General features: G+C 40.6%; 2 protein-coding genes across 3 annotated transcripts in view; one reads left to right on the plus strand and one right to left on the minus strand.

The window, feature by feature from the left end:
• The window catches only part of CTSO (cathepsin O), a 37,173-nt gene extending 23,325 nt beyond the window's left edge, over nucleotides 1-13,848 (plus strand). For both annotated transcript variants that reach the window (XM_088475355.1, XM_088475356.1), the window contains 3 exons: nucleotides 6,731-6,894; nucleotides 9,965-10,057; nucleotides 11,751-13,848. In XM_088475355.1, the coding sequence (XP_088331481.1) occupies nucleotides 6,731-6,894; nucleotides 9,965-10,057; nucleotides 11,751-11,785 (292 nt within the window). In that variant the 3' untranslated portion in view covers nucleotides 11,786-13,848. The remainder of the gene's footprint in view (nucleotides 1-6,730; nucleotides 6,895-9,964; nucleotides 10,058-11,750) is intronic.
• A 413-nt stretch (nucleotides 13,849-14,261) lies between these two features.
• On the minus strand, nucleotides 14,262-25,233 carry TDO2 (tryptophan 2,3-dioxygenase). Its single transcript, XM_088475357.1, has 12 exons — nucleotides 25,199-25,233; nucleotides 24,987-25,092; nucleotides 24,397-24,487; nucleotides 22,069-22,139; nucleotides 20,905-21,032; nucleotides 20,219-20,405; nucleotides 19,849-19,956; nucleotides 19,183-19,294; nucleotides 17,120-17,177; nucleotides 16,927-17,006; nucleotides 16,340-16,430; nucleotides 14,262-14,513 (listed from the first exon to the last, which is right to left on the minus strand). The coding sequence occupies exons 1-12, from the start codon at nucleotides 25,231-25,233 to the stop codon at nucleotides 14,360-14,362; spliced, it is 1,221 nt and encodes a 406-aa protein (XP_088331483.1). The 3' UTR covers nucleotides 14,262-14,359.
• Between the last annotated feature and the right edge of the window lie 222 nt (nucleotides 25,234-25,455).

Below are 25,455 nucleotides of genomic sequence, written 5' to 3' on the forward strand. Positions count from 1 at the left end.
TAAACTATTTTTTATTTACATAGGGTATCTCTTAACATATAAAAAATCCTGGCTCATTCTACACTCTGGATACTTTAGCACTAAAACAAAATATCATACAGGCATGTTAATAAGATCCACTGCACTTCGGATGCCTAAATTTACAGTTACTATACCTTCAGCTATCAATTCAGGGTGAGCAATGGAATCACAGTGGCACTTCATGACCTTGAGGGCACTGGTTCTTGCAGTCTTTATTCTCATGAATTTTAGATCAGCCCACAGAATTGATTTTTCTAATGTAGTTATGTGGCATGTGCACGTTAAACCATAAGAGTCCCTAATAGTGCCCATCCACTTGTAGATGTGGGGACGACGGCAGGATTATGTCATCTCTGTAGGGGTGAAGTGCATACACTCAACGTTCAGACGTTCAGTGTATGCACATCAATCCTCCCCGAACATGGGCAACCTGACGACGGTGGTCAGGTTGACCGTCATGTTCGGGCGATGATAGATGTCGGAAACAATCAGTGGGGTGTACACCTCGCTGATAGTTTTAGACATTTAAATGCCCGGTGTGCAGCCGATAACTGAACGATTGCATGATTACGATGTCGTAATAGTGCAGTCGCTCAGTATTATCGGCAAGTGGATGGGCACCTTTAAGCTGGGTACACAAGTAAAGATTTTCTGTCCAACCATCCAACTAGTTGATTGGTTGGAATGAAAATCTGGTAAGGTATGAGAGTAAATGATGATCAGCAATTTGCACCTAAATGCAAGAAAACAGATGAAAATGGTCGTTAGACAAGTTTATTAAATGTTTGATCTAAACCATTTGTTCAGACAACAGTTTTTGTCCATTTTCCGGCGTTTGGGAGCAAATTGCTGATTGTCATTTGCTTTCATTCCTTACCAGATTTTCATTCCAACCAGTCAACTAGTTTGATGGTTGGACAGAAAATCTTTACATGTGTATGCACCTTTAGTCTAAAATATTTTTGCGTAGTTTGAAAAAAAAGAAAACATTTTTTCCTTTCTTAGTAGCTTATGGTTATCTTGGAAAACAAAAGGGCTTATTTTTCCATATTGTAGCAATAGTGGCCTATTTATCAAAGTAATTATGTCCTTAAAACAAGTGGAAACATCTTTTTTCAGCATGTTTAAGACAGAATTAAGTAACCTGACTAGTTAACGAGACTGTAAACTAAGAAATATCTCCTGCTTTGCATGTAACAGCGCTCGCAGCAGTCAACCCCACAGTGGAGCTGAAGTTGGCATCAGCCCGCTTTTCTTTATGAGGGGAGCCCGGCTGAAAAGGGATCTTCGGATTCCTGCCCGGTGGGCAGGACCTCTTCCTCATTCCTATCACATATATCGTGCTTTGCACTTGTGCGCTTGATGGCCTCATATGTGCAGTTGCATGTCCAAGTCCGAACCCAGAAGTAAAGTAATAGCATAAGCCGGGATGGCTCCTGTTGGAGTCTTTGTCCCGGTGAATGCCCCTTGAAAAACATGCCATATATAACATTCCAAATTGCCATGATATGCAGTGATAAGGAATCTTTCATTTTTGCAACATTAACACAATTTTTTGTCAGACTAGTGCTCCCGGCCCCCCTGACGTTAAACGAGGGGGTGAGGTCAGCATCAGAAGAAGTATAGAGAGCTGCCCAGATGCTCCAGACGGCTCTAAGTACTTAAGGGTGCGTACTTTAGACATTACAAGCAGCACTGCAGCTGCTCTACCACCACTATATTATAACTTCCCATAACTCTGTCACAACTTGTGTGCAGTGATCGCTGGCGCAGGAACCAAACAAAATGGATCCTCACCACAACATCGGACCCTCAATCTGCATTTGAATTGGCAGCTTTCAAGCGCCACCTTTGATACAGTGTGAAAGGTTGCATAAAGGCATATATCTTGATTCCATCATCTTCAACTCTAAGGATTCTAAAGGATACGGCATACAGTACTTTTCAGTGACTATTGTTGCCTTTTATATCCACTTGCTCATTATCTACACTCTCTGGAATTTGGTACTACTGAGCACCCTCATTTTGATGCAATTGTTTTTTAATCTTATGTCAGTTATATACAATAATAAATATCCACATTAAATTAACGTTATAAGGTATTTATGGATTTAAGCTTTAGTGAAACTATGAAGGACACTGAATATTTGCTTTTAGATGGTATAAGTCATGACTCCAGAACTTTTATGTTTGTTCAGTTCGAGTCAATGTACCTTTCTCTGTGGAATTTTAACACTGTACACATCAAGACTCTTGTGTTACAGTTTTTCATTTGTTAAAAGCACATGTCACATTAGCAACAAGCAGGCTACAGAACATTACATTGTGGGCCCATAGCAGAATTTAGGTAAATTTGGAGAAGGAGCCCAGTGATGCCATTCTAACCGCTGGGTTACTGCACTTTACTAAAAAGAGGACACTTCTGACTATGTGCTCGCTCACTGTGGTCTCCACTTTGCCCTTTTGAAAGCAGAGCCAGAGTCTCAGAAGTTGTTTGCCCACACATGGCACTGTTAAATTTCAGGCCTTGAATTGACTTCACCACCTATAATTCTGCCCTTGTCAAGTTAGCAGAACGCCCTTTCACATTTCTCCTTTTGAAATATGTAGAATCCAAAGAGCAAAATAGCTGTCTTCTGTACTTGATGTTTTTATATACAGATGTGCCCACATACATCTGTCCTCTGTGCGCTACAAGTCACACCACACAACGCAGGAGCTCAGTGTGACTCTGTAGCGCAGAGTGTCTTTTTGTGCATCTTTTTACCTTCAGATGCGTCTTATTTGCACAACGATGCAATTAGATAGTACAAGCAGCTTCTGCCGATATGCAGCATGGCCATGTTCTTTGTGTGTCTGCAGGTGTATCTGCATGCTAAATGCTGCTACAGTGTTACAGCCATAGCAATGAAAGCAAGATACAGAAATAGCATCTTTCCCATTGTCTTCTAGCTGTTTTAATAATGTAATTGACCCAATTTTATAAAGCAGAAGATTTTGTGTAACAAATACGTTAGGCATACCGAACATATTTGGCACCCAGGGCGGGTCCCTCATTTTGCGCATAGAGCACAGATCTGTTCCTGAGTCCCCTCATCATCATCACAGACGTAACATGCCATTTGACAAAGGTAAGGGGATTCGGGAGCTGCTCTGCACTGTATGCACTGAGCATTCGCAACCCAGAGTCGCAGCAGCCTCCCACAACACTCAGTCACTCCCACTGTGCTGAGCAGCAGTGTCGTGATGCTGTGGCCACTCAGCACTGTGCTACCAGTCTCCCACCACTGTGTCCCCCCCAGAGTCTGAACTGTGAGTGGCACAGACAGACTCCACTGCATGACACCCCCTCCTGCAGTGGTACCCGGTTTGGACTGCACCCCCTGCCCACCAATGATTGAACTTCTTTACATAGTCCACTAGGTCATATTTCTGTCAATGAATTGTGTGCTTTGAAAGTTGTCTGAATGAAGAAACATACAGTTTGTTAAGAAATAAATAATGTACAATGATATTAGATGTGACAACTGCATTGCCATACAGACTGAATGTGATCATGAACTCCTCAACACGTCCTAAGTATTTTTTTATTATTATTACCAGTTATTTATATAGCGCACACATATTCCGCAACGCTTTACAGAGAGAACATTCGGCCATTCACATCAGTCCCTGCACCAGTGGAGCTTACAATCCATATTCCCTAGCACACGCTCACACACATACACACTAGTGTTAATTTTTGTTTGGAGCCAATTAACCTACCAGTATATTTTTGGAGTGTGGGAGGAAACCCACGCAAGCACAGGGAGAATATACAAACTCCACACAGTTAGGGCCGTAGTGGGAATCGAACCCATGACCTCAGTGCTGTGAGGCAGTAATGCTAGCCATTACACCGTCTGTGCTGCCCTAAGTAGCTGAACGAGCAGGCTTGGGAATTCTGTCTTGTGAAATCTTTTCCCCTACCTGGTTGTGATGAGAGCAGTGTACTCAGCACTGTACCAAAGGTTATGTCTGCTGGGCCAGTATACTAACATAATTATTTATTTAGATTTTTAACTTCACGGGAGATAGGTCCCATTGGATCTAAAGTGCACTATTCATTGATCCCTTGTTTAGATGTCTTGTACAACACTTTATTTTTCATCTGTGCTTTGAACATTACTGAGTTTTTACTAATATTCAAAGCACCTAATTCTCATTGAAGTGAATGAGAAACACTGGGACACTGCATGCAAGGTTTTCTGGACGCTGTCACTCCTGCCCGGCAGTTTGGGCATTCGCTATTTACTTTAATGTACCAGCATGGAACAGTTTGTCAGCTATGAATAAAGTACAGGTGTGTCCTTACTAAGCTTTGCTGAAACGGCGCCAAAGCTCCCTCTATCTCCCACCACATTGATAGATAGACAGCGGTGTGCCATGTTATTGACTGTTTTTAATGTGCGAGTTCTGTCAAAAAATTCCTGTTTGAATGTAATTACTAAATCTACCAAAAAAGTAATATTAAGAATATTATCGAAACATTTGCAGAATATTAGCATGAAGTAGCAAAGAGCATTAAGATTACTAACAATGCGACAGAATGTGGGAGATCATGTAGCTACAGTATACTGTAAGGGACAAACCACAATGTGTGACCTGATTTTCCTATTTTAGCAGCATTTACTGTCATAATATACTTTCCTACTTTTTGCTAATATTCAGCTACATTTTTGCTAATCTGTTTAATTTTGTTGTTACTTTTGTGTGAATGTTGGCAATGAGAAGCTACTATGTTAAGTACAGAGCACTAGAGGGAAACCTTAGCATTAGATGGTGTCAGTAACAGAGCTCATCATCATGCGCCACTCTTTACAATGTGTCACACTGAAGGCAAAGCTAACCAAGGACACATCTGTAGGTAGGACCGCCGTTGTTCCAACAATGAGTCTGATGCAAACAGGAACCCATTCTCTTTGCGGTTTTTAGTATGCATACTGATAGGGGGTGTTTTTTTCCTTTTTTCTATTTGTACACACCGGCCATTGCCAGCCTGTTTAATCCCAATATATCTGAAGCAAATTATTCTATTTTTTATATAATAACTATCAGGTTATGAGTAACATAAATATATGAACTTCGCAAAGTGTTAACCAGAATTATATACCTTTTAAATCATTTGGATAATTTCCTTTCATAAAGATAACGATGCACACCAAGTGTTATAAGTAAAACGTTTTTATATATCAAATCTTCATAAAATCAATGCTTGTTAAAATACAATATAGACGAGAGAGAGAGAGAGAGAGAGAGAGAAATGGCTGCTGTGTGAGATTGTGTGTGGTGGTTGTTGTGACCCTTTGTCCTATTGTTCAAACCGCATGGTCTCTGATCACAAACTCCATTTTGAATGTCCCTCATTGAAATCTCCCCTAATGCCATGTTCTGTAATAGCAATACTCTCACCCACTACAACTGTGTGATATCTTTGGACCAAAACAGTACATTATATTGTATACCAGTGTCTAATTATTTTCAACTTCCATGATATAACACTGCATCCACTATACTATACAAGCTTTTCAGATACTATAATGTTGTATAATACATATAAGCTGATTCCTCTGTAATAGTTAAAATACCAGTATACAACTAATAGTACACAATTCTATCATAATACTATAAAGCATCCACCAACCACATGGACCAACTTCAATTTCCATTAGAGACATGGGTCAATGGGGGAAGGGGGAGAGCACATGGAATTTCCTTTGTTCATACCACATGGAGGTAGCATCTTTAAATTCCCAAACTATGATAATATATAACTTCACAATACTATCACAACATGGCCAGCAATCTGCAACTCCCATGGAACCACAACCACTAGCTGATATCAAACAAATATACATCTACAGATTGCAACATTTCACCCAATCTCCATCCCAATCTCAACTACACAATGATACAGTCAGACCACGAGAATACAACACATGGGAAGGAAGGGGGAAAGAAGTACAGATTAACACAAACCAAGGCACAACCAAAGCACCACAGCCTGACAACCTGGCCTTTAACAAAGATTCCACTATGATTAAATCAAAGTTAGTTACAAATACCCATTATAGGCTAACTAATGTACAGTTTTATTAGCAGATATCTCCAGGCGATTGAAGCTGCATCTTGGCAGTCTTCTGGGGAGAAAGTCTGCTGTCCTTGTGTCTCCCTGGTGTGTCCTTGCAAGCATGTGTGTTTCTCCAAGTGTTTGTGTCTGCATCTGTGTGAGATCCTTCCTGTGTCTCTGTAGAGTGTTTGTGTGAATGCCCTCCTCCCATTCCTCACCTGTGGGATCTTGCCCATAAAAGGACATTCAAACCTTATTGTATAGGGTCTTAGGCAGGAAGCTGTGTCTCTTAGCTAGGGTAAACAAATGCTAATTAGATTGTATTGTGAGCTGGTTTCTCTGTTGATATTTCTAAGTTCTGGGAATATTATCACATCTCATTTATATATTTTGGTTTTAGCTGTATAAGGAATTATTATTATTGATTTTAATATACACACTGTAACACATACACCGTGTACTGCAGAACTGAGTGATTTACATTACTATAATTATTTCAGAACTATTAATAGCTGGCATGAAGTTGTTTTTTTATAATTTTAATAATTTGTATGTAGGATTAAATGTTATAATTTAATCATTGCGATAATTTTTTCCCAGTCGTGTTGAGGAGGAAATGATGATCTTGCTAAAAAGTGTGGGCCCATTAGCAGTCATAGTTGATGCAATAAGCTGGCAGGATTACCTTGGAGGAATAATTCAGCATCACTGTTCCAGTGGACATTCAAATCACGCTGTCCTAGTAGTTGGCTTTGATAAAACAGGTAAGATGACATTTGCATGAATAATTTAATGTCACATGGTTAGATAAAGAGTAACCTCTCCAACAGCTCATCTTTCATAGTCAACATTCTGGTATCTTGTGTGAGTCCTGCAAGCATTCATTAAAACACACATTTTTGTTATCATACTTCATCTCCTTCAGGTCTCTGTGTCACTAGTCTTGAGGTGGGTAGAGCTGGGCCAACCTGTAGCCAATTAATTTCTCAAAATACAGTACTTAAAGTTGCAGTGATTATTACAGGAGATCCAGGTGATGGTCTTGTGGGTGGCAGTGACTTGTCGATTCGTGTGACTGTGGGGATTAGAGCTACATGTGACATGAACAAGGTGATCACAGAAATGAAAAGTTAAAATGAGACTCATACAGTCAGCTGTTTGCTCCATTCCCTGAACCTATAATGGCGCAGTTATCTTCTATTTCTTTTCTGACATGATAGATAGATAGATTTAATTGTCTGTTCAACTAGATGACAAGACCAGTGTGTATATCTTAACTGCTCCTTATAAATGATCAAAATCTACACAGCTGTCCACAGAGAGAGAACCGTGGGTTCTCCAGGCCTCTTGTGAGACATGGGTTAGATTGTAATAATGCCTGGCACGCTAAATATAATTATATGTCTGATCCTAATGCTCATAGAAATACTGCACCTTCTGTAAATATAGCGTGCCAGGGATTATGCCATTCTAATCTTATTTGATTTAGATTTTTGTTAATAAGCAAAGATTAAATTAAGGTTAAAGACTTTACATTATTTAGGGGTAAATTTACTAAAGTGAGAATTTTTAGAAGAGAGTTTTAAAAGTGATGTTGCCCATAGCAACCAATCAAGATTCTAGCTATTATCTTCTAGAAGGTGCTAGTTAAATGTTAAGTAGAATCTTATTGGTTGCTATGGGCAACATCACTTTTAAAACTCTCTTCTAAAAACTCTCACTTTAGTAAAGTTACCCTTTAGTATTCCTTCATATCTGCCACACATACAGTACACATCCACCACCCGGAGAGAGATTGGCAACATTCCATTCAGTTCCAGTGGTGCCAGCACAGTCTCTCAGCTATCACAGGTCACCGCAGCTTTAGCACCGTTTAAAGACTTTCATCTCCATGGCTCCCCTCCCTTATTTTTTCTGTGTTAAACTCAAACAACAGTTGAATATAGAAGTAAGGAATGAAAAAGGGCATAGTTGGAGAAAGTTCCTACACATTCAGGATTACTTGGAATAAGGGTACATACTTGGGTGCAGATATGCTTGAGATAAATTGATGTACCACAGGGGATGTTGGTAAGTAAATGGGTACATGTTACATAAGGATGAGAAACCTTATTACAGCATAGTACAGGATTTCCCAAACTCTGCCATTACAGTCCAGGTTTTAAGACTATTCAGATAATTCAATCAAAGTGACTGAGGTACTAATTAAGTCACCTGTGCTCAAGCATGGATATCCTTAAAACCTGGACCGTAATGGTGGAGTTGGGGACCTTTGGCGTAGTGTATTGCTTAATTCACTGTGATGTGCTATTACATATAAAAAAAAAAAAATAGTGAAGCAGTAAAACCAGAGGAGCTTGATGATGTCAACAGTGGTGTTTGCAGCTAAGAGCTGGGGACTGATCTGTGTGCAGGGCAAAAACACAGCATAGTTAGCACTTGAATTCCCTGGTGCAGTAAGTTCATCTTTACTTAAATCTACATGATTTAAAATGTGGAGCGCCCTCTAAGTAAGGGATAATGTACAAATGAATATTGCATGGAGAGCCTGTTAATTTATGTAAGTTACTTATGGACAGTCGGCCCTAGGCATAGGCAAAGTAAGCAAATGCCTAGTGGCAACCAAGCCCACCTAGGGCCGTTGGATATTTGGGGCAGTCACGGCGGAGCACCTGTTGCCGGCTCTGGCGTCCTCGATTGGAGCTCAGCTGACAGCTCCGATCAGGCCCGGCAACAGCAAAACGTGAGCGGGCAGCGGCGTTACAGCCGGCAGCTGTTTGCGGGGGTGGGGCACCTGGACTGATTAGCGATGGGGTAGGATGCACCAGGACGCGACCTGCCAGCCTGAGCTGTGAAAAGCAGGCCTGTAGCTTGCTGTACCTCGAGTCAGATTGGCAGGTCTGTGTGCTGCACTCAAATAAGGTAAGTCTGAAACTGGGAGAGGGCCGGCCAGAGTGCTGTGGTGCTTACTGCTGGGATAGGGGTGCTGGGTCAGGTGAGGGGTGCCACTGTGCTGGGAGAGGTGGGTGGGGGGGGCGTGCTGTGCTGGGATGGGGTGCTGGGTTCAGGTAGGGGGTGCTGCTGTGCTGGGAGAGGAGGGTGCTGCGCTGGGAGAGGAGTAATGGGTGCTGTGATTCTTGCTGTGCTGGGAGAGGGGTATCTGGCTAGATGAGGGCTGGGGTGCTGAGTTAGGGGGGGTTCTGTGCTGGTATTAGGGGTGCTGGGTCAGCATAGCACCAAACCCCCGCCACCCCCCCCCCACCCAGCACAACACCTGATGTGGTGCTGGGAAGGGGGGGGACTGTGCTTGGTGAGGGCTGGAGTGATAGGTGCTGTGCTGAGAGAAGGCTAATGGTTTCTGTGATCTGTGCTGGGCTGGGGGAGGGGCAATGGGTGGTGTGCTGGGAGAGGGGTGAGAGGGGCTGTTCTGTGATCTGTGCTAGGAGAGTAGTGAAGGGTGCTGTGATCTGTGCTGGGAGAGGGGTGCTGTGATCTGTGCTGGGAGAAAAGCACAATGGAGAAAGGCCACAGCACAGTAAGACCATGCCCCTTCTGTGAGACCACACCCCCTTTCAGGATCCCACGGGGAGTGGGGGCACCACCCAAAATCCTGCCTAGGGCACTAATTTGGCTAGGGTGGCTTTGCTTATGGATATATTCATTTAGAATTTGGAGGCATTGATTCCATTAATGACCAGTCCTCTTTTTTTACTTTATTTGGATTATTTTGTGGCTTGCTAAGTTTTCCAACTTGTTCTTAATGATCATTTATGGTTTGCCTTTGTGTATGAATGGTTTCTACATGTATGCTGGTTTTATTTCTTGTTCTTACAGGTGATCCTCCTTACTGGATAGTAAAGAACTCTTGGGGAAAATCTTGGGGCATAGATGGATATGTGCATATTAAAATGGGAGAAAATTTATGTGGTAAGGTTTAAGGTTTTATATATCTTTTAATGGATAGCTTTAATGCAGTTATATTGTTTCCTATTAGACTGATTACATATATTTTACAGTATTATATGCTTTTAAAACTGCAGTGCAAGTGGTTTTAAAGTGTTTCTAATAATATTCACTTGTATAATGTTTATAATGTTATTTGAGAAAGGTATCCGATTGTGGGGGAATGATTTTCTCCATGCACACCAGACTTTACCTCTTTAAATTAGTAAATATAATGCAGTTGGCATCTGATAATAAAGAACTATAGTTTTCATTCATTTATATGCACTGAAGTGCCAAAAGTAATGGAATAGCAGTACGTAAAAGTAATGGCAGGTGGTGTCACCGTACTGTGACGTCTTGGAAATGCCAAGACCTGCATCAGTTGTGATCTTGTGTCTCGTGAGTCAGCTTGAACACCGGCTAGGCTGCTCATGGGAAGACGGCGTGAATTATCAGATTTCGAACGGGACATGATAGTGGGTGCCCGGCGGATTGTGCATTCCATTTCCGAAGTTGTGCAGACATTCAACATTCCTTGATCTACGTTGTCACGTGTGTACTGGGAATACATCATGGAGGGCATTACCACCCACTGTGGATAGCGCAGTGGATGACCATGGGTGCTTAATTCGTAGCAGCGTCTGGCCAGAATTGTCCATGGTAACGGACGAGTAACACTGGCTCAAATCACATCCACATTCAATGCAGGAGGTACCAGACATATCCAGCAGGTCAGTGCAGCGTTCTTTAGCTTCCATGGTGTATATGGGAGCAGAAGACACACCAGAGTGCCCCTGTTAACACTACGACACCGGACACAGCGTCTCATCTGGACTTGTGACATCGCTAATTGGACCCTGGAGGACTGGCAAAATGTGGCATGGTTCGATTAGTCACGTTTACAGTTGTTTCAGCCTGATGAAAGGTTTTGGGTGTGGCGCAGATCCCATGAGGTCATTGACCTCAATTGCCAACAATGCACTGTGTGGGCTGGTGGTAGTTACATAATGGTGTGGGGTGTGGTCACTTGGCATGGGTTAGGTCAGCTGGTGCAACTGAACATGTTTTTGAGTGGTAACTGCTACATTGCATTTCTTGATGACCATTTGTAGCCCTTTTTGGACTTCATGTAGCCCCACAACAATGGAATATTCCAGCATCTGTGTCATCGGTCCCAAGTTGTCCAGAATTAGTTCGAGGAGCATTCTGGAGATTTCCGACGAATGGTATGGCAACCACGTTTGCCTGACATGTACTCAATCGAGAATTTAAGGGACATGGTGGAGAGGTCCTTTTGCACCCAAGATCCTGCACCTATCAGGGAGCTGCAGGAAGCTATCCAGACAGCAGCATATGTCAACATCTCTTCAGAGGTCTTCCGTCCACTTGTGGAATCTATGCCACGTTGAGTTGCTGCACTTCGCTGAACTAGAGGAGGTCCTACCTGTACATGATACTACGCATCTATCCCATGACTTTTGGTACTTTAGTGTACGTACTAACGTTCAGAATGGGTAGGAAAATACTTATACTCTTTTTGTGAATGTTACATAAAACACCACAAACTTTATTAAGTTTAGTTGTCTATTTACTTAATTTCCATTACTTATCTAGTCAATAAATGTGTTTTAATGACATGTAGTTATTACAAAAAATAAATTGTTCTGTTCTGCAGGAATAGCTGACTTTGTAACCGTACCAGTTATGTGACTAGAATGAGAAGCTGTGATATGCATCGCATCTCAAATTGTGCCTTCGAAGACATTCTACAAGCTATTGACATAAGCACAATCATGAACAATCCCAGACTTGTTTGGGGATATTAGTGAACAAATATTATGTCTGAAAATTGCATCATAGACTTGACAAAGTTGAAATGCATTCAATCAAGTGGAAATACTGTATCAATGTTGCCTGATGAGTAAAAAAAGAGATCCCTTCAGGTCATTCAAAATTGAGAAGCTATACCTGAGACCTGGAAGCCTTTTTTGGAGTGAAGAAAAACATGATGCATTAAGGGTCATTCCATAAATGTGAGTGAACATCCTAGACTTTAAGTGTCCAATCCCAATGACATACAGTAATTGTCAATCTCAAGCCAAGCAAATAATTTTAAAAAATACCCATATTCATATTATATTGTTTTGTTGATTTTATCACATTAAAATAACCAGATCACATGAAATTACATGTTTTTTTACTTGCAGGCTTCAGAAAGCACCTTCATAAGACAGTAGTTACTTGCCAAACATGAGGGTTCTCAAATGTGTTAATCAAAAAACACAGGGGGTTACATAGCCTAAAAAGTTATGTACAAAGCTAGTTGCCATATGTCCCTTATTAGTAAAACTTAGATTTAGGTTTGTTGGTTTGTTTAATCTCGGCAATACAACAAGCATGTTTTAGGTCCTGTAGTATGGTGTGGTCAGTAGCAAAGCTTACACCCTACTACCCGGCGGAAGATCTCACCACCACGGGTGCCGAAGACAAGAGATCCTGCCGGCACGTTGTGGTAGGGTAGATGTGGAGAGGATATCTTGCCAGCTCAGGCCCCATGTTCTGCCCCTTCTCTCTTTGTGCCTTCCACTGTTCACAGTGCCCATGGGTGACAACTCCCACTGTGAGTTACGGCACCGAGAGTCGGCAATGCCTGCTTAGAGTTTACCACATTTACTGTAATGTACACAGATTCACCTGCCCTGCAGCACAGTATTCCTGGAAAAGGTGGGACTAATGCAATAGCCTATGATTTGCAGGAGCTGGTGCAATTTCGGGGAGATGGTAACTAGATTTTAAACGGCAATTATTTTAAAGGAAAAACCAGGTTAAATGTAATGACTATCGAGCCAGCTCCCGCAAATCGAGCTATTGCATTTGGCCCTGTGTCTGTTACATAGACCTACAGCTGTCCTTTAATGCAAATTATTTGCGCATGTATATTTGTATGTATGTATCCACACACAGTATAATTAGAACATGGAATAATATATTCAATAAAATGCTGGTTACAAAGAAAAAACTCCACACGCAGGGGCTGATTCACTACCGTACGCCCCTGCGTATGCAATAGCGATTACGCACGCAGTTCAACTGCAATAGTATGCTAATACATTGCTAATTCTATGCTTTTGCTGTCCCATCGCAGCTCTACACAGGGACGCCCACTTTAGTTAGCACACATCCGTAATGTTTAGCAAGACTGCAAAACCATTGGTACAATCGAGTACCATCGCAGCCTAACGTACACTTGCACAAGCTCTGAGCTTACTCAGTAATTGCTAACAACCATGCATGCTATGAGACCTCACACTGTGTAGGCCATCGCAGTGGCTAATTTATGCACGCCCCTGCAACGGCGTGCGAACGCACTGGTACGCCTGTGTTTTCCCGACCACCCCCCTGTCGACACACAGAAACTGCATTTCCTGTCAATCACTTTGCACTGGGTCTGCGCAGCCTGTGAAATCGCAGTCCCGATCGCAGTGGCTACTTCACGCACTGCGATGCATACGCAAGTGCAGAATGCAACAATCGGCCGATTGCTTGCGTAATCGCAGTTGCGTACGGTAGTGAATCAGCCCCACAATGCAAATAGAACATGGAAAATTATATTAGATAAAATGCTGTTTACAAAAATAATATACTCCACACACAATACAAATAGTACATGGAATGTTTGTGATATTATAAATTCAGGCATTCAACAAATGGAATCTCTTTTAAATGATGAATGGCTGTATATTTGTTTTTTTTAATAAATAAAGTATATTAAGTTACCACAAATGTTTGTTTTATTATATTTACATAACATTTGATACATATCTGATACTGTATACTGATGTCTTTAACCTTGTTTGTAATGATATATTTAACTTGTAAAATGTATAGAAAACACAATAGTGTATATATTAATATCTACGTAAAATTAACAATATATGTATAACCATAATAATTACATTATTTTAAACCATTGTTCGTTTTTCCTTTATTTTGTAATAATTTATTAGTAGAAGTTTAGGTATTTATGAACGAACAAGGGTGAATACTTTTCCTTGTTTGAGCTGTTTCTTATAATTGTATTACAGTATGTTTTATTCTGTTTTAGTTTTGGCTACCAGTAATACCATCAATATAGTTAATGGTAGTGACTGCTATTCTGTACTTTTATTAGTCACTAGTGTGGATGTTTAAGGTTGTTAGTTGTATTTTTGTGTTTGTTTTTATTTTAGCAATGCAAAGTGCCAAACATGGTGAACAAAAGTAGTTTCTAAATGTTGATACACCTTAGTCAGACTCATCACTGCTGAAATAAGAGCTGTCACAGCATTCAGCCGTATACAGAAATTTGTGTATACTTGGGTTCAGTCGAGGTATCCAGTGTCTGGGCACCAAAAATGTTGACAGGTTGAAAAGATCTACAAAAACTTTGTATCTGTCACTGTTGGCAAAAATAAAATTGTACATTAATTGGCTCATATTGCTAGGCATATGATTGCTAATCACTTAGAAAGGCTGACATTTACATTTACAGTGCATCCGGAAAGCATTCACTTTTCCACATTTTGTTATGTTACAGCCTTATTCCAAAATGGAATAAATAGATTTTTGTCCTCAAAATTCTACACACAATACCCCATAATGACCATATGTAAAAAGTTTTTTTTTGAGATTTTTGCAAATTTAATAAAAACAAAAACACATGTACATAAGTATTCACGCCCTTTTCCATGAAGCACAAAATTGAGCTCAGGTGCATCCTGTTTCCACTGATCATTCTTGAGATTTTCCTACAGCTTAATTGGAGTCCACCTGTGGCAAATTCAGTTGATTGGACATGATTTTGAAAGGCATACACCTGTCTATATAAACCAAGCATGAAGTCCAAGGAATTGTCTGTGGACCTCCAAGACAGGATTGTCTTGAGGCACAAATCTGTGGAAGGGTACAGACAAATGTCTGCTGCTTTGAAGGTCCCATTGAGCACAGTGGCCTCCATCATCCATAAATGGAAGAAGTTCGGAACCACCAGGACTCTTCCTAGAGTTGGCCGGCCGTCTAAACTGAGCAATTGGGGGAGAAGGGCCCTAGTCAGGGAGGTGACCAAGAACCTGATGGTCACTCTGTCAGAGCTACAGCATTCCTCTGTGGAGAGAGGAAAACCTTCCAGAAGGACAACCATCTCTGCAGCAATCCACCAATCAGGCCTGTATGGTAGAGTGGCCAGACGGAAGCCACTCCTTAGTAAAAAGCACATGGCAACCCGCCTGAAGTTTGCCAAAATGCACCTGAAGGACTCTGACTATGAGAGACAGATTGAACTCGAGTGCCAGGGGTTAAGTTTTGAGGAATCCACGCACCGCTGATCACCAGGCCAATACCATCCCTACAGTGAAGCATGGTGGTGGCAGCATCATGCTGTGGGGATGTTTTTCAGCGGCAGGAACTGGGAGACTAGTGTGGATAGAGGGAAAGATTAATGCAGAGACAGAGACATCCTGAATGAAAACCTGCTCTTGATCTCAGACTGGGGCGACGGTTCATCTTTCAGCAGGATAACGACCCTAAGCACACAGCCAAGCTATCAAAGGAGTGCTTCAGGACAACTCTGTGAATGTCCTTGAGTGGCCCAGCCAGAGCCCAGACTTGAATCCAATTGAACATCTCTGGAGAGATCTGAAAATGGCTGTGCACCGACGCTTCCCATCCAACCTGATGGAGCTTGAGAGGTGCTGCGAAGAGGAATGGGCGAAACTGCCCAGAGATAGGTGGCCAAGCTTGTGGCATCATATTCAAAAAGACTTGAGGCTGTAATTGCTGCCAAAGGTGCATCAACAAAGTATTGAGCAAAGGTTGTGAATACTTATGTACATGTGATTTCTTAGTTTTTTTTTTTATTAAATTTGCAAAAATCTCAAAAAAAACTTTTTACACATGATCATTATGGGGTATTATGTGTAGAATTTTGAGGACAAAAATGAATTTATTCCATTTTGGAATAAGGCTGTAACAACAAAATGTGGGAAAAGTGAAGCGTTGTGAATACTTTCCAGATGCACTGTATTTATAGTAAAAAATGTTGCAGATTTACATAATCACACAAAACTATTACTGTGAGTGATAACTCAATATGCATCATGCAGAAGTCTCACTACACTCCTTTCTATAAAGCCATATGTCACAATATAAAACCAGTAGAACACAGCCTTATAAAGAACATGCACAAAATCTGGATTATATTTTCTTAGCTTTAAAGAAACAATTTACCTCACAGTTGAGCGTAAATAGTGGTAGCCAGACGAACCACCAGTGCCAGCTTTACTACCAATCATTCTGTGCACCATGCAGACATGAGTATCTGATGAAACAAATCATGGACGTCATGTAGGAGCACTTTCAGTAAGTGCTTGGAACAGAGAAAAGGAGTTTGTTTTGTTTTTAAAAAAACAAAATGGAATATCATGATAAAATCTAGAATACATTTTTTTTTTTTTGCTTAATCTACCACTATTAGGAGTGACAGAAACTCGCTCTGATTTCTATGGCAACATGCAGTGCATATGACTATCTGCATATGATAATATGGGAAGGTAGAACATGCTTTACTTTTGCCCACCCATGCTGTGACATCCATCTGTTGTACAGTATGCACTGTATCTAAATCATCTCCAAGTCAGTATCCATCTCTCATCCGACAGAACAGAAAATAGGGGAAACAAACTGTGTATACTGATGATAATGCAGAAAACATAACTTGAGGCAAGCAAGAGAAACATCTGCTAAATAAAACTTGGAAAAATAGAATAAACTGCATAATTGTAGATTTGAAAATTGCAGAAATGTTTAGTACTTACATCTCCATTTGGTCATCAAAATATCAATATCCATTAGAGAAGTCAAGAGCTGAAACGGAACCTGGAACCGAGGTTCCTCCCTTGCAAAATAAAATGTTATATAAGGTTTAAGTGATTATTGTGGCATTTTTGGATATCTGAAACTACATGGCATTGAACTTATTTTGCGAAGTTACATTTTCTTCTGGTTTACCTGTAGAAGTAGATCATTAAAGCCCCTTTCAGTGCTTTATATGACAGTCTTCTTTCTCCTGCAAAACATTACATCAAAATGTATAAACTACATAGGTTTTCATTTTACTGTAAATGTTGGGACATCACTTTCTGTGAAATATTTTACTTTGTATTGCTAGTTTTAGGATCTTCACTAGATTATTACTTTATTCGTGCATAGACATGATGGTTAGTGGAGAAAGTACTATTTAAACCAGATGAATATATTAAAAGAAAAATGGAAAGGTTAGATGGGGAGGCCTAATACATAAGTACATCAAAGGGCAATAGAGATTTATCTAATATCATTTTTAACCTAGCACTATCCAGACTATAAAGGGTGATTAATTGTGAATGATAGAAATCAGCATAGGAAGTGTAAGCTGTGGAAACCCTGCCTCCATGAGATGGCAATGGCAACTTCACTTAACAAGATTTAAAAATAGACTGTATCCTTTTGTTTATAAGATACAATATCTGGAGATAAAGGGGCATATTTAATAACGAGTGGTATTTTTGTTATCACTCGTAACGATTCTTAAATGGAGCTCCAACCAATCAGCTTTAACTGTGTAAAAATGACAGGAGCTGATTGATTGGATCACCATTTAAGATTCGTAATGAGTAATAACATCACTCTTTATTGAATATGCCAGATAATTAGAAGAGGAATGTAAGGCAGTTATGTATTCAGTATTTATCAGACTGATGTTTCTGAAGTCGTCAAATTTTTTCCCGTGAGGCTACAATGTGGCTACAATAGTAGTAATGTTGTACTACTTGTTTTATTTCACTTTCCACTGTGATCAACACAATTGGACTTAAATAGGCGATGAACTGGATGGATGTTAGTTCACTCCTTACTCCGTAATGTACATACATAATATAGAGTAATTGACTAGTTAATAGAAGGCTTTGCTACACATTTGTTTACCTCCTTTGTGTGCCTACAAATCTGCAACAGTGGATACATTGGAAATAGAAATGAGCCACACAATACAGCACATGTGCTACCTTGTAAATGAGGTCCAAGTCACAATGAGGTTTTTGTTCTCAGGTTCATATACAAGGTGTAACATATCAGCCACTGTTTCTGGCATATTCTCACCATCTTTGCACCATCTTAGCAGTGTGTATTAAATCCATCTTTATTTGTCTGTTCAAGTGCTGAACTATGGTCTCTGGGCCTGATCTGATTCGGATGCGGTGGCAAATGCCGTCCCAGCTGCAATCCCGTACACAGTGGATGTCCGCACATATGCAAATGTCTCAGTCGCTGGGACTTGTATCGAGAAGCCCACTTGCGTTGTCTCAGATTTGCCGCTTGCGGAAAAAGACACAACCATCGGTCAATCGTCGAACTTCAGGGTAACCCTACGGTTACTCAGAATGGCTGTTGGAACTGAGTTGCCTTTGCATCTGCGCACGGGATTGCAGACTGAGAGTCATCACCCACACATGGTCCCTGCATGTCAATCACTTTGCGAATAAATCCTCACTGTGACCACCATTGAAGGATCGTTGTGGTCATTTGTGGATATGTCAGCATTGCGACCGTCTCTGAATAAAGCCTTTATGTTCATTGCAGTAACCTCTCAGATCATCTATTGGTTATTTCAGTTCTCTGTTGCGAACTATTTGTAGATCAGATTGCTCATTGATTGCAGCGGTTTTTGCCCTTGACTACTGTACACATGAAGGTTTTGCTTGTTGACTGTCTGCCCCCTGACCTATTGGAATGTTGTTGGATTTCAATTTCTATTATGTTCTGGTAGCATTTTAGTTTGTCAGCAGCCAACTTTGGAAGCTGATGCCTTTGATCCTCCTATTGTGTAGTCCATGTCCACTTGCAGGATTTTTTGAAAACCAGAAAGGCCATTACAAGGCATACTCCAAGAAGCTAATTTCCCTGCCTACACTTATCCTTTCACTATGTCACTGCGGTTTAAAAAAAAAGATAAAAGTAGCCTGTTTTTTGTTTTAGCCAAACAGTTCAGGTGAAGTTTGCCTGAAAGGACAAACAGAATATACTTTGAATAGTACCTTTACTGAGAAGATGTTCATGTCGCTTCTCATCAAACAATGCAGTAAAGACTTCCTTTTGCTTCTGGAGCTCTGCCAGCTGCTCTTCCTTGTCTTCAGAGTCCGGTTTGGCCTTAATACAATAACCAGAAGTCCTGTTAGCATTTTTTCCTATATCTGCTATGTGCTCATTAAGCTCTGTGTACAGAATGTGTTTGTGAATGTTACCGTCTTTTGTAGCATATTGGAATACCATTTTACATCAGAAAGTATATCTATGGGGCTTCTAGTGCATCGTTTTCACGGTTAAAGACAGATTAAATAACATTATCATTATATACCTGGGTAATCATTAATTACTCTTACATGGTCTTGCCATTGTATTGCTATTAGGGCATGCTGAAACTGGCAGGGCATGCTGGAATGTGTAGTTCCGCAGCAGCTGGTGGGCCGCATGTTGAACACATCTGGTCTACATTATTCATAGCTCGGTCAGTATTTAACTAGTTGTGAAAAATGTTGATGTGAGAAAGATGAAGACATTTTAGAGAGTTGACAAACTAATAAGGTAGCATAATAAGAAATGTTGGGAAGAGAAAATGAGGCATCCTCTTTGGGGGTGATAATAATGATCTACAGAGAGATAATGGAAAGAGCGGTTGCATGTCTTTGTTTTTCTAGACATACCTTTGCCAGCTGTAGTTGCTCCTCTAATCCTTGTAATATATTGACCTGCAGCTTTCCCCAAAAGTGAAAGCCGGCTTCTTCAAGTCCAGGCGTACGCTCCAGCCATGCCTTAAATGAAATAGGCATGATATAGGCATGATATACTGCACATGTGAAAAGATATTGACATCTGTGAAATGTAAGTGCTGTGTAATCCACTAACACATACTGTTATAAGACTGATCATTATTTCTCACATACCTTTCTATAATGGGAAATTGTACAAATGCAAATTATTCTTACATGTTTGAATATGTTTTCCTAACTGGTGTTAATGTAATTACTCATTTACTTTGGTTTATATCTTTAATGTTTGTATTCTTTGGCTTACCTCCACAAGGAATAATAGTGTTGGTTCTTCCTCAGATTTTAGAAGCATTTCATTCTCCTTCCCTTTGAAATTATCACGGTAATGACGTCTGTTGTAGGGAACTCTCAAACTTTCAGGAACACCAATCTTATTCTCCAGTAGCCGAAACTGCAAGCTTTGAAAGCCAGAGGCGGGGGTCAAGTATTCCCTAGGAGGAAAAAACACACAAGGTTTTCTCATACCAAGGCTATAAACAAGTCCATGCTCACTATTGACTTAACTAATTGTTGGAATGTGTTCTTTCTGGGCTGGATTTACTTTATTCAAGTCTGAGTATTAGGGTTATCAAGTAGAACAACCTAGAGTCTGGCCATGCTATTGTTTTTCTGATGCAAAAGTAAGATAATGATGCACAATGAGCAATGTATGAAGATCATTTCTCCATATTGGTATATTAGTGTATTACTTTGTGTACTGATTCTCTGTCAGGACTTTGTAATGATTGTTAACTTGCCTACAAACAAAACTTTGGGGGAGATTTATCAAATCTTGGAGAGAGATAAAGTGAAGAAGTTGTTCATACCAACCAATCAGCTTCTAACTGTCATTTCTCTAGCACAGCCTGTTGCTATGGGCAACTTCTCCACTTTGTTTCTCTTGAAGATTTGATAAATCTCCCCCTGTGTGAGGATTTGTTAAAGAGATACCTGAATTCAAAAAAGTCCAAGGGTGTCATCGTCTCTAGAACTGAGAACTGTTCCACCAGTAATCTGAGAATCATGGATATGCGATGAATTCGAGTCACAACTTTCAGCATATTCCTTTCATCTTTCACCTAATTAAAGTTATACGAATATACATTCAGGAGAGAGAATGAGAGTGGTGAGGAAAAAATAATTTTGTACTGTGGTCAAAAAAATATAATTCTTTAACCAGATTATAAATGTGTCTTAACCAATGTCCTATTATATATGAATCTTTCACATGCATTTCTAGTATAATATTATTATATTTTAGTTAGTGATTTCTTTTAGAAATGTTTTACTTTTTATCTTGAAGGCATCTTATTATTCTAATACTACCTGATTTTCTGATCTAAGGGGCCCATTTATCAATAATCACATTCTCAATGCCATCCGTGTGCGATATTAGTGCCCAAAATCTAATTGCAGTATGTGATAACACTGCCAGAATGTATCAAATAACTCATGCAGGGACAGAGGCTCAGAAAGGAGCACGTCCCTGCGATGGATTTGGAGTGAAGCAACCGCTCTACTGACCTTGCAAAGTGTATCCTATAATGCTTTAGCAGCTAACTCCGTTTTTAGATGGTGTTAGCTGCGGGAGCCAAACTGATAAATCTAACAGCGTGGCTGTTGTCAGAAATGGAGGAATATCGGGCATCCCTTCTTAATCTTTAATATTGTTGGTATCTCCGGGACACTTGTGTTTTCGGGGAATATGTCGGAAATATGATAATAGGCCCCTGAATCCTATTCTATCTCGTTATCCCAGTGATATCTGTTGAACTGTGCAGTCACAGGGACTCAAGTTTGCAAATGTAATATAGTTTAAAGATAACAGTAAAAACATGCTCAAGTCACTAAGCAGCAGTAATTATGTACCTTTGGGAAATTGTTGTGAAAATAGGACCTCCTGAGGACCATGATGGAGAAACCCTTAGGTATTCCACCAAACTAAAGGTGTCGCTAGATGACCTATTCTGACTGTGCTAATGGTTCCCTGTCACATCTAGCCATTTGCACAAGTAGATGTTTCAGATTTGGCTAGACAAATCTATGTAAGAACAATCTCAACAGCCCATGTTATTTAATAATACAAAATAACAATAATATCCAAGGTTTACTTACATGTCCATTTTGAAATATTTCTCGAACAGAATCTAATTCCCAGAGTATCTGCTTGAACCAAAGTTCGAAAGCTACAGTTCAGGAGCAAAAATAAGTATTTTTAAGGATGCAATTAAAGTAATGCCAATGCCAGTGTATTATGTTTAATTTAGGACTGTGTTCCATTGTTTTTTCAATTACAGATTTAAATTCATAATGCAGATGTCTAATATCCAAAAATAGTGTTGCAACCATGAACCAAGGTCTTTGCTGATGTCAGTGATTACGCTCAGGACTTTTGGCATAACAAAGATCAACACTGACCTTTGTAATAGCACAAAGTACCACATGAGCTGCACATATTGTGTTAATAGCAACAACAACAAAAAATTATTATGAAACATATTGTCAGCATATTTACAAAATACTGTACATGAGCTCTTCCATACACTGCTTGTGACTGCTGTACTGTGGTTCCTATTGGCTATACTAGGCCTTATTTAGAGTTAAAAGCATAATGCAGCTAAATGTTGAAAATGTAAACCTGGACAAACCATTTTATGATGCAAGTGGTACAAATGCAATTTTCTTTTGAAACTATTGCCTGCTTTTGCTTGTGGCATACGGCATTATTTTAACACTGCATTATATAGCTGAGTAACCGCACATCCGCTCCCAACTTAAATCTGTTTGCACATTTTAAATCCTGCCTCCTTGCAGGTCAACATGACATTACCAAGGTCCGCCTTTCAGCTGGATTAACTAAATGAGGCCCACTGTAAATAATCTATATAAGGAGGGGTTGGACTTGTTTACCATGATGTTTTTAAATACTGTATTTCCTCTATTGCGTTGTGAAGGGAACACGCAGGGAATATTTCACCCTTAGAAATTATTGCAGCCTACTGTATCTTTGGTTGACTAAGATGAAAGCAGTGATAACTCTGTTTTGGTTTGATGTCTGCTGCCAGTGTGATGAAAAGATGCCTGACGCTATAGGAATCAGTGTGTACCCTCAATGTCACTGCCGATATGCGCTCCCGCGCAGCGTCAGTGACATCGCCCCTGCATGCAGGTCCGATGGGCAATATAGTTAGCGAGGACCATGCTGCCGAATGCAGCATGGCCACACTGTCGCTCCCGACATTGGCTAGCGTGTATGCAACTACTGATAAGTTCATTAAGATTATTATTGTGTTGTGTTAAGGCCTCAAGCAGCAACTTTGGTTACAGTTCTTTCACCCTCCCTGATCTCTGATCAATGGTAAAAGCTAATCACACTGTACGTAGTCAGGAACTTCCCGACTGTGAAATTCCGGCATGGGACTAATGATAGGCGTCTAAATACTGGGAGAGTTAGGGTACTTACCAGGCGCCACCGGGATCTTCATCTGCCGGACTTCCGGTGTCAGTATTTCATCCGCCGGGCTTAGGTCCGGCGGTATGTCATACCAATTCCAATCACAATGGCAAATTTAGTTGTCAGGCTGCCTTTTGGCACAACATTATTGGTTTATCTATGGGGACCCCATAGCAATATTCCTCCCCGTGCCCCAGTGAGCAGCTTTTCATTTGTTTGCACTGGTTTTAAACAATCCTTTGAGGTTACATCAGCGCAGCTTCATCTTTTTCATTCATAGCCACCTGTCACAGCTACTGGGCGACTCTGCATAAACACATGTGGCTCTGACACTGCCCCCTTCATGATGGCTAGCCCCGGCTGGTCCCGAAGATGAAGCCTCTAGGACCCATTAGGTAGCCAACCAAGGGCGCCAAGAGAAAGAAGTGGGTACTGTTTACCCAAGCTGACTGAATGGGCCGAGTCCGCTGCTCCCCCCTTTCCCTCCTAGTCCGGTCAGTGGCAGCAACAGAGTGAGTACAGGGAGGCTGCTGTCACTCTGCCTGCACCTGATAGGAGGGGGAGAGCAATTGCACTGAACGCGCCCCCTCCCGGATCTCCCACTTGATGAGTGGCACAACAGAGTACCCCCCCCCCCTCCCCGTGGAACGCGTGGCATTGCTTCACATCTGTACATTAGGCTATGACCCATCGCCATTACCTGGGCACGGCCAGGCTCCCAACCTCAGTGCACATAGCTATTCCTGCGCGAAACCCCATCTCCCCACTGTCATTGCTACATAAACATAGGATCAGCAGCTGCTCTGATGCAGGAGGGGGGATACTGTGTCACCCCCAGCAGGAGGCGCCAATAGGTAAATGCCTAGTGGGAAATCCACCACTGATTACACAAACAAGTGATTTGTAAGGTTTACAGTATAGATTCTGTCTCGTGGTTGCTTCCATTAGAATCTTACTGTATCTCTGTCATTTAATTTTATTCTGCTTACCTTGATGAGTGACAATAAATAGGTGCTCATCGTGGATTTTATTTCCTTTCTTTTCACTCTGTAGTTCCTGTGCGTCCAGCACTTTATCAAGCTGGGGGGAAAAAGTGTGTTACTCGCTTGCATTGTACTGTAAGTCTTTGGAACATTTGGCTTTTATTTGCAGTTGTGATCAAATACCAGCTGACAAATCACTATTGCATGTGATATTGCTGCAGTACAGAGCGGCACAGAAATGTAGCTTCCCAGGCAACGCTACTGTTCTAGAGTTCTCAGAGACAGGCTGGTTTGTAGCACAGTAATGCAGTAAAGTACCAGCTTTCCAGGTTTGTAGGAATTATATCTAGGTCATGATGTGCAAAGAGTCATTATAGTCTCAATAAAGGAATGAAGGGAGTCGGGACATTTTATTTAACTACTGTATGTAGATTCCTAGATCTTTACCTGTAGATGGTATTTGCCTTCTGGTGAAAATAAAAGTTAATTTGTTAAGTTGATTCTAACACAGACAATTCAATTAATTGATGAAATGTTTTGAATTTGCGGTGTGGTAAGGAACTAAAGGGGATCATTATAAATCAAGCATGACTTACTTGTAGGTAGTCCCCATATATCAGTCCTCCTCTGCTGGCTTTATTTAACCCTTCTTGTGAGCTGTCCCCATTTTTGTCCTCCAGAGAAAGTTCATTAAAAGTGTAACTAAAACAGATGAAATATTTGCATTTATTTATATTGCCAAAAATATTTTATTCTCTATAACAACATCTCATGCCAGAATCATTGTTTGGAAAAGCATTTTACTTACTAACTTCTCTTTCCCATAAAAGGGCAGCCACTCATTGTTTATATTGTGTAGTCGCACTCAATGTCCAAAAAACTAGACTTGCATCATTTGTACTCTGTTATATAGCTGTTGCTGATTTTGTGTTGGCCAATCCCTCACTCATCTCTCTTTCTGCCCATACAAAGTCAATAATTATTAAACAATGACCGAGAAACTTATATCAGTGTTTGTCACTGTCAAAATACAGTAGTTGTAATATTTGCTTGCAGCACAGAATT

The sequence above is a fragment of the Taudactylus pleione genome, unplaced genomic scaffold (genome assembly GCF_031769625.1).
Source record: "Taudactylus pleione unplaced genomic scaffold, aTauple2 ptg000170l, whole genome shotgun sequence".
NCBI classification, from domain to species: domain Eukaryota; kingdom Metazoa; phylum Chordata; class Amphibia; order Anura; family Myobatrachidae; genus Taudactylus; species Taudactylus pleione.

Excerpts from the sequence above, each read along its gene's own strand:
- TDO2 (XM_088475357.1), bottom strand. The coding sequence starts at position 25,233 with ATGAGTGGCTGCCCTTTTATGGGAAAGAGAAGTTA. Across the intron at positions 22,140-24,396 it reads ATTTATTGTCACTCATCAAG|CTTTCGAACTTTGGTTCAAG; the intron begins GTAAGCAGAATA and ends CCTGAACTGTAG. Across the intron at positions 17,178-19,182 it reads TGAACATCTTCTCAGTAAAG|GAGAAAGAAGACTGTCATAT; the intron begins GTACTATTCAAA and ends AATGTTTTGCAG.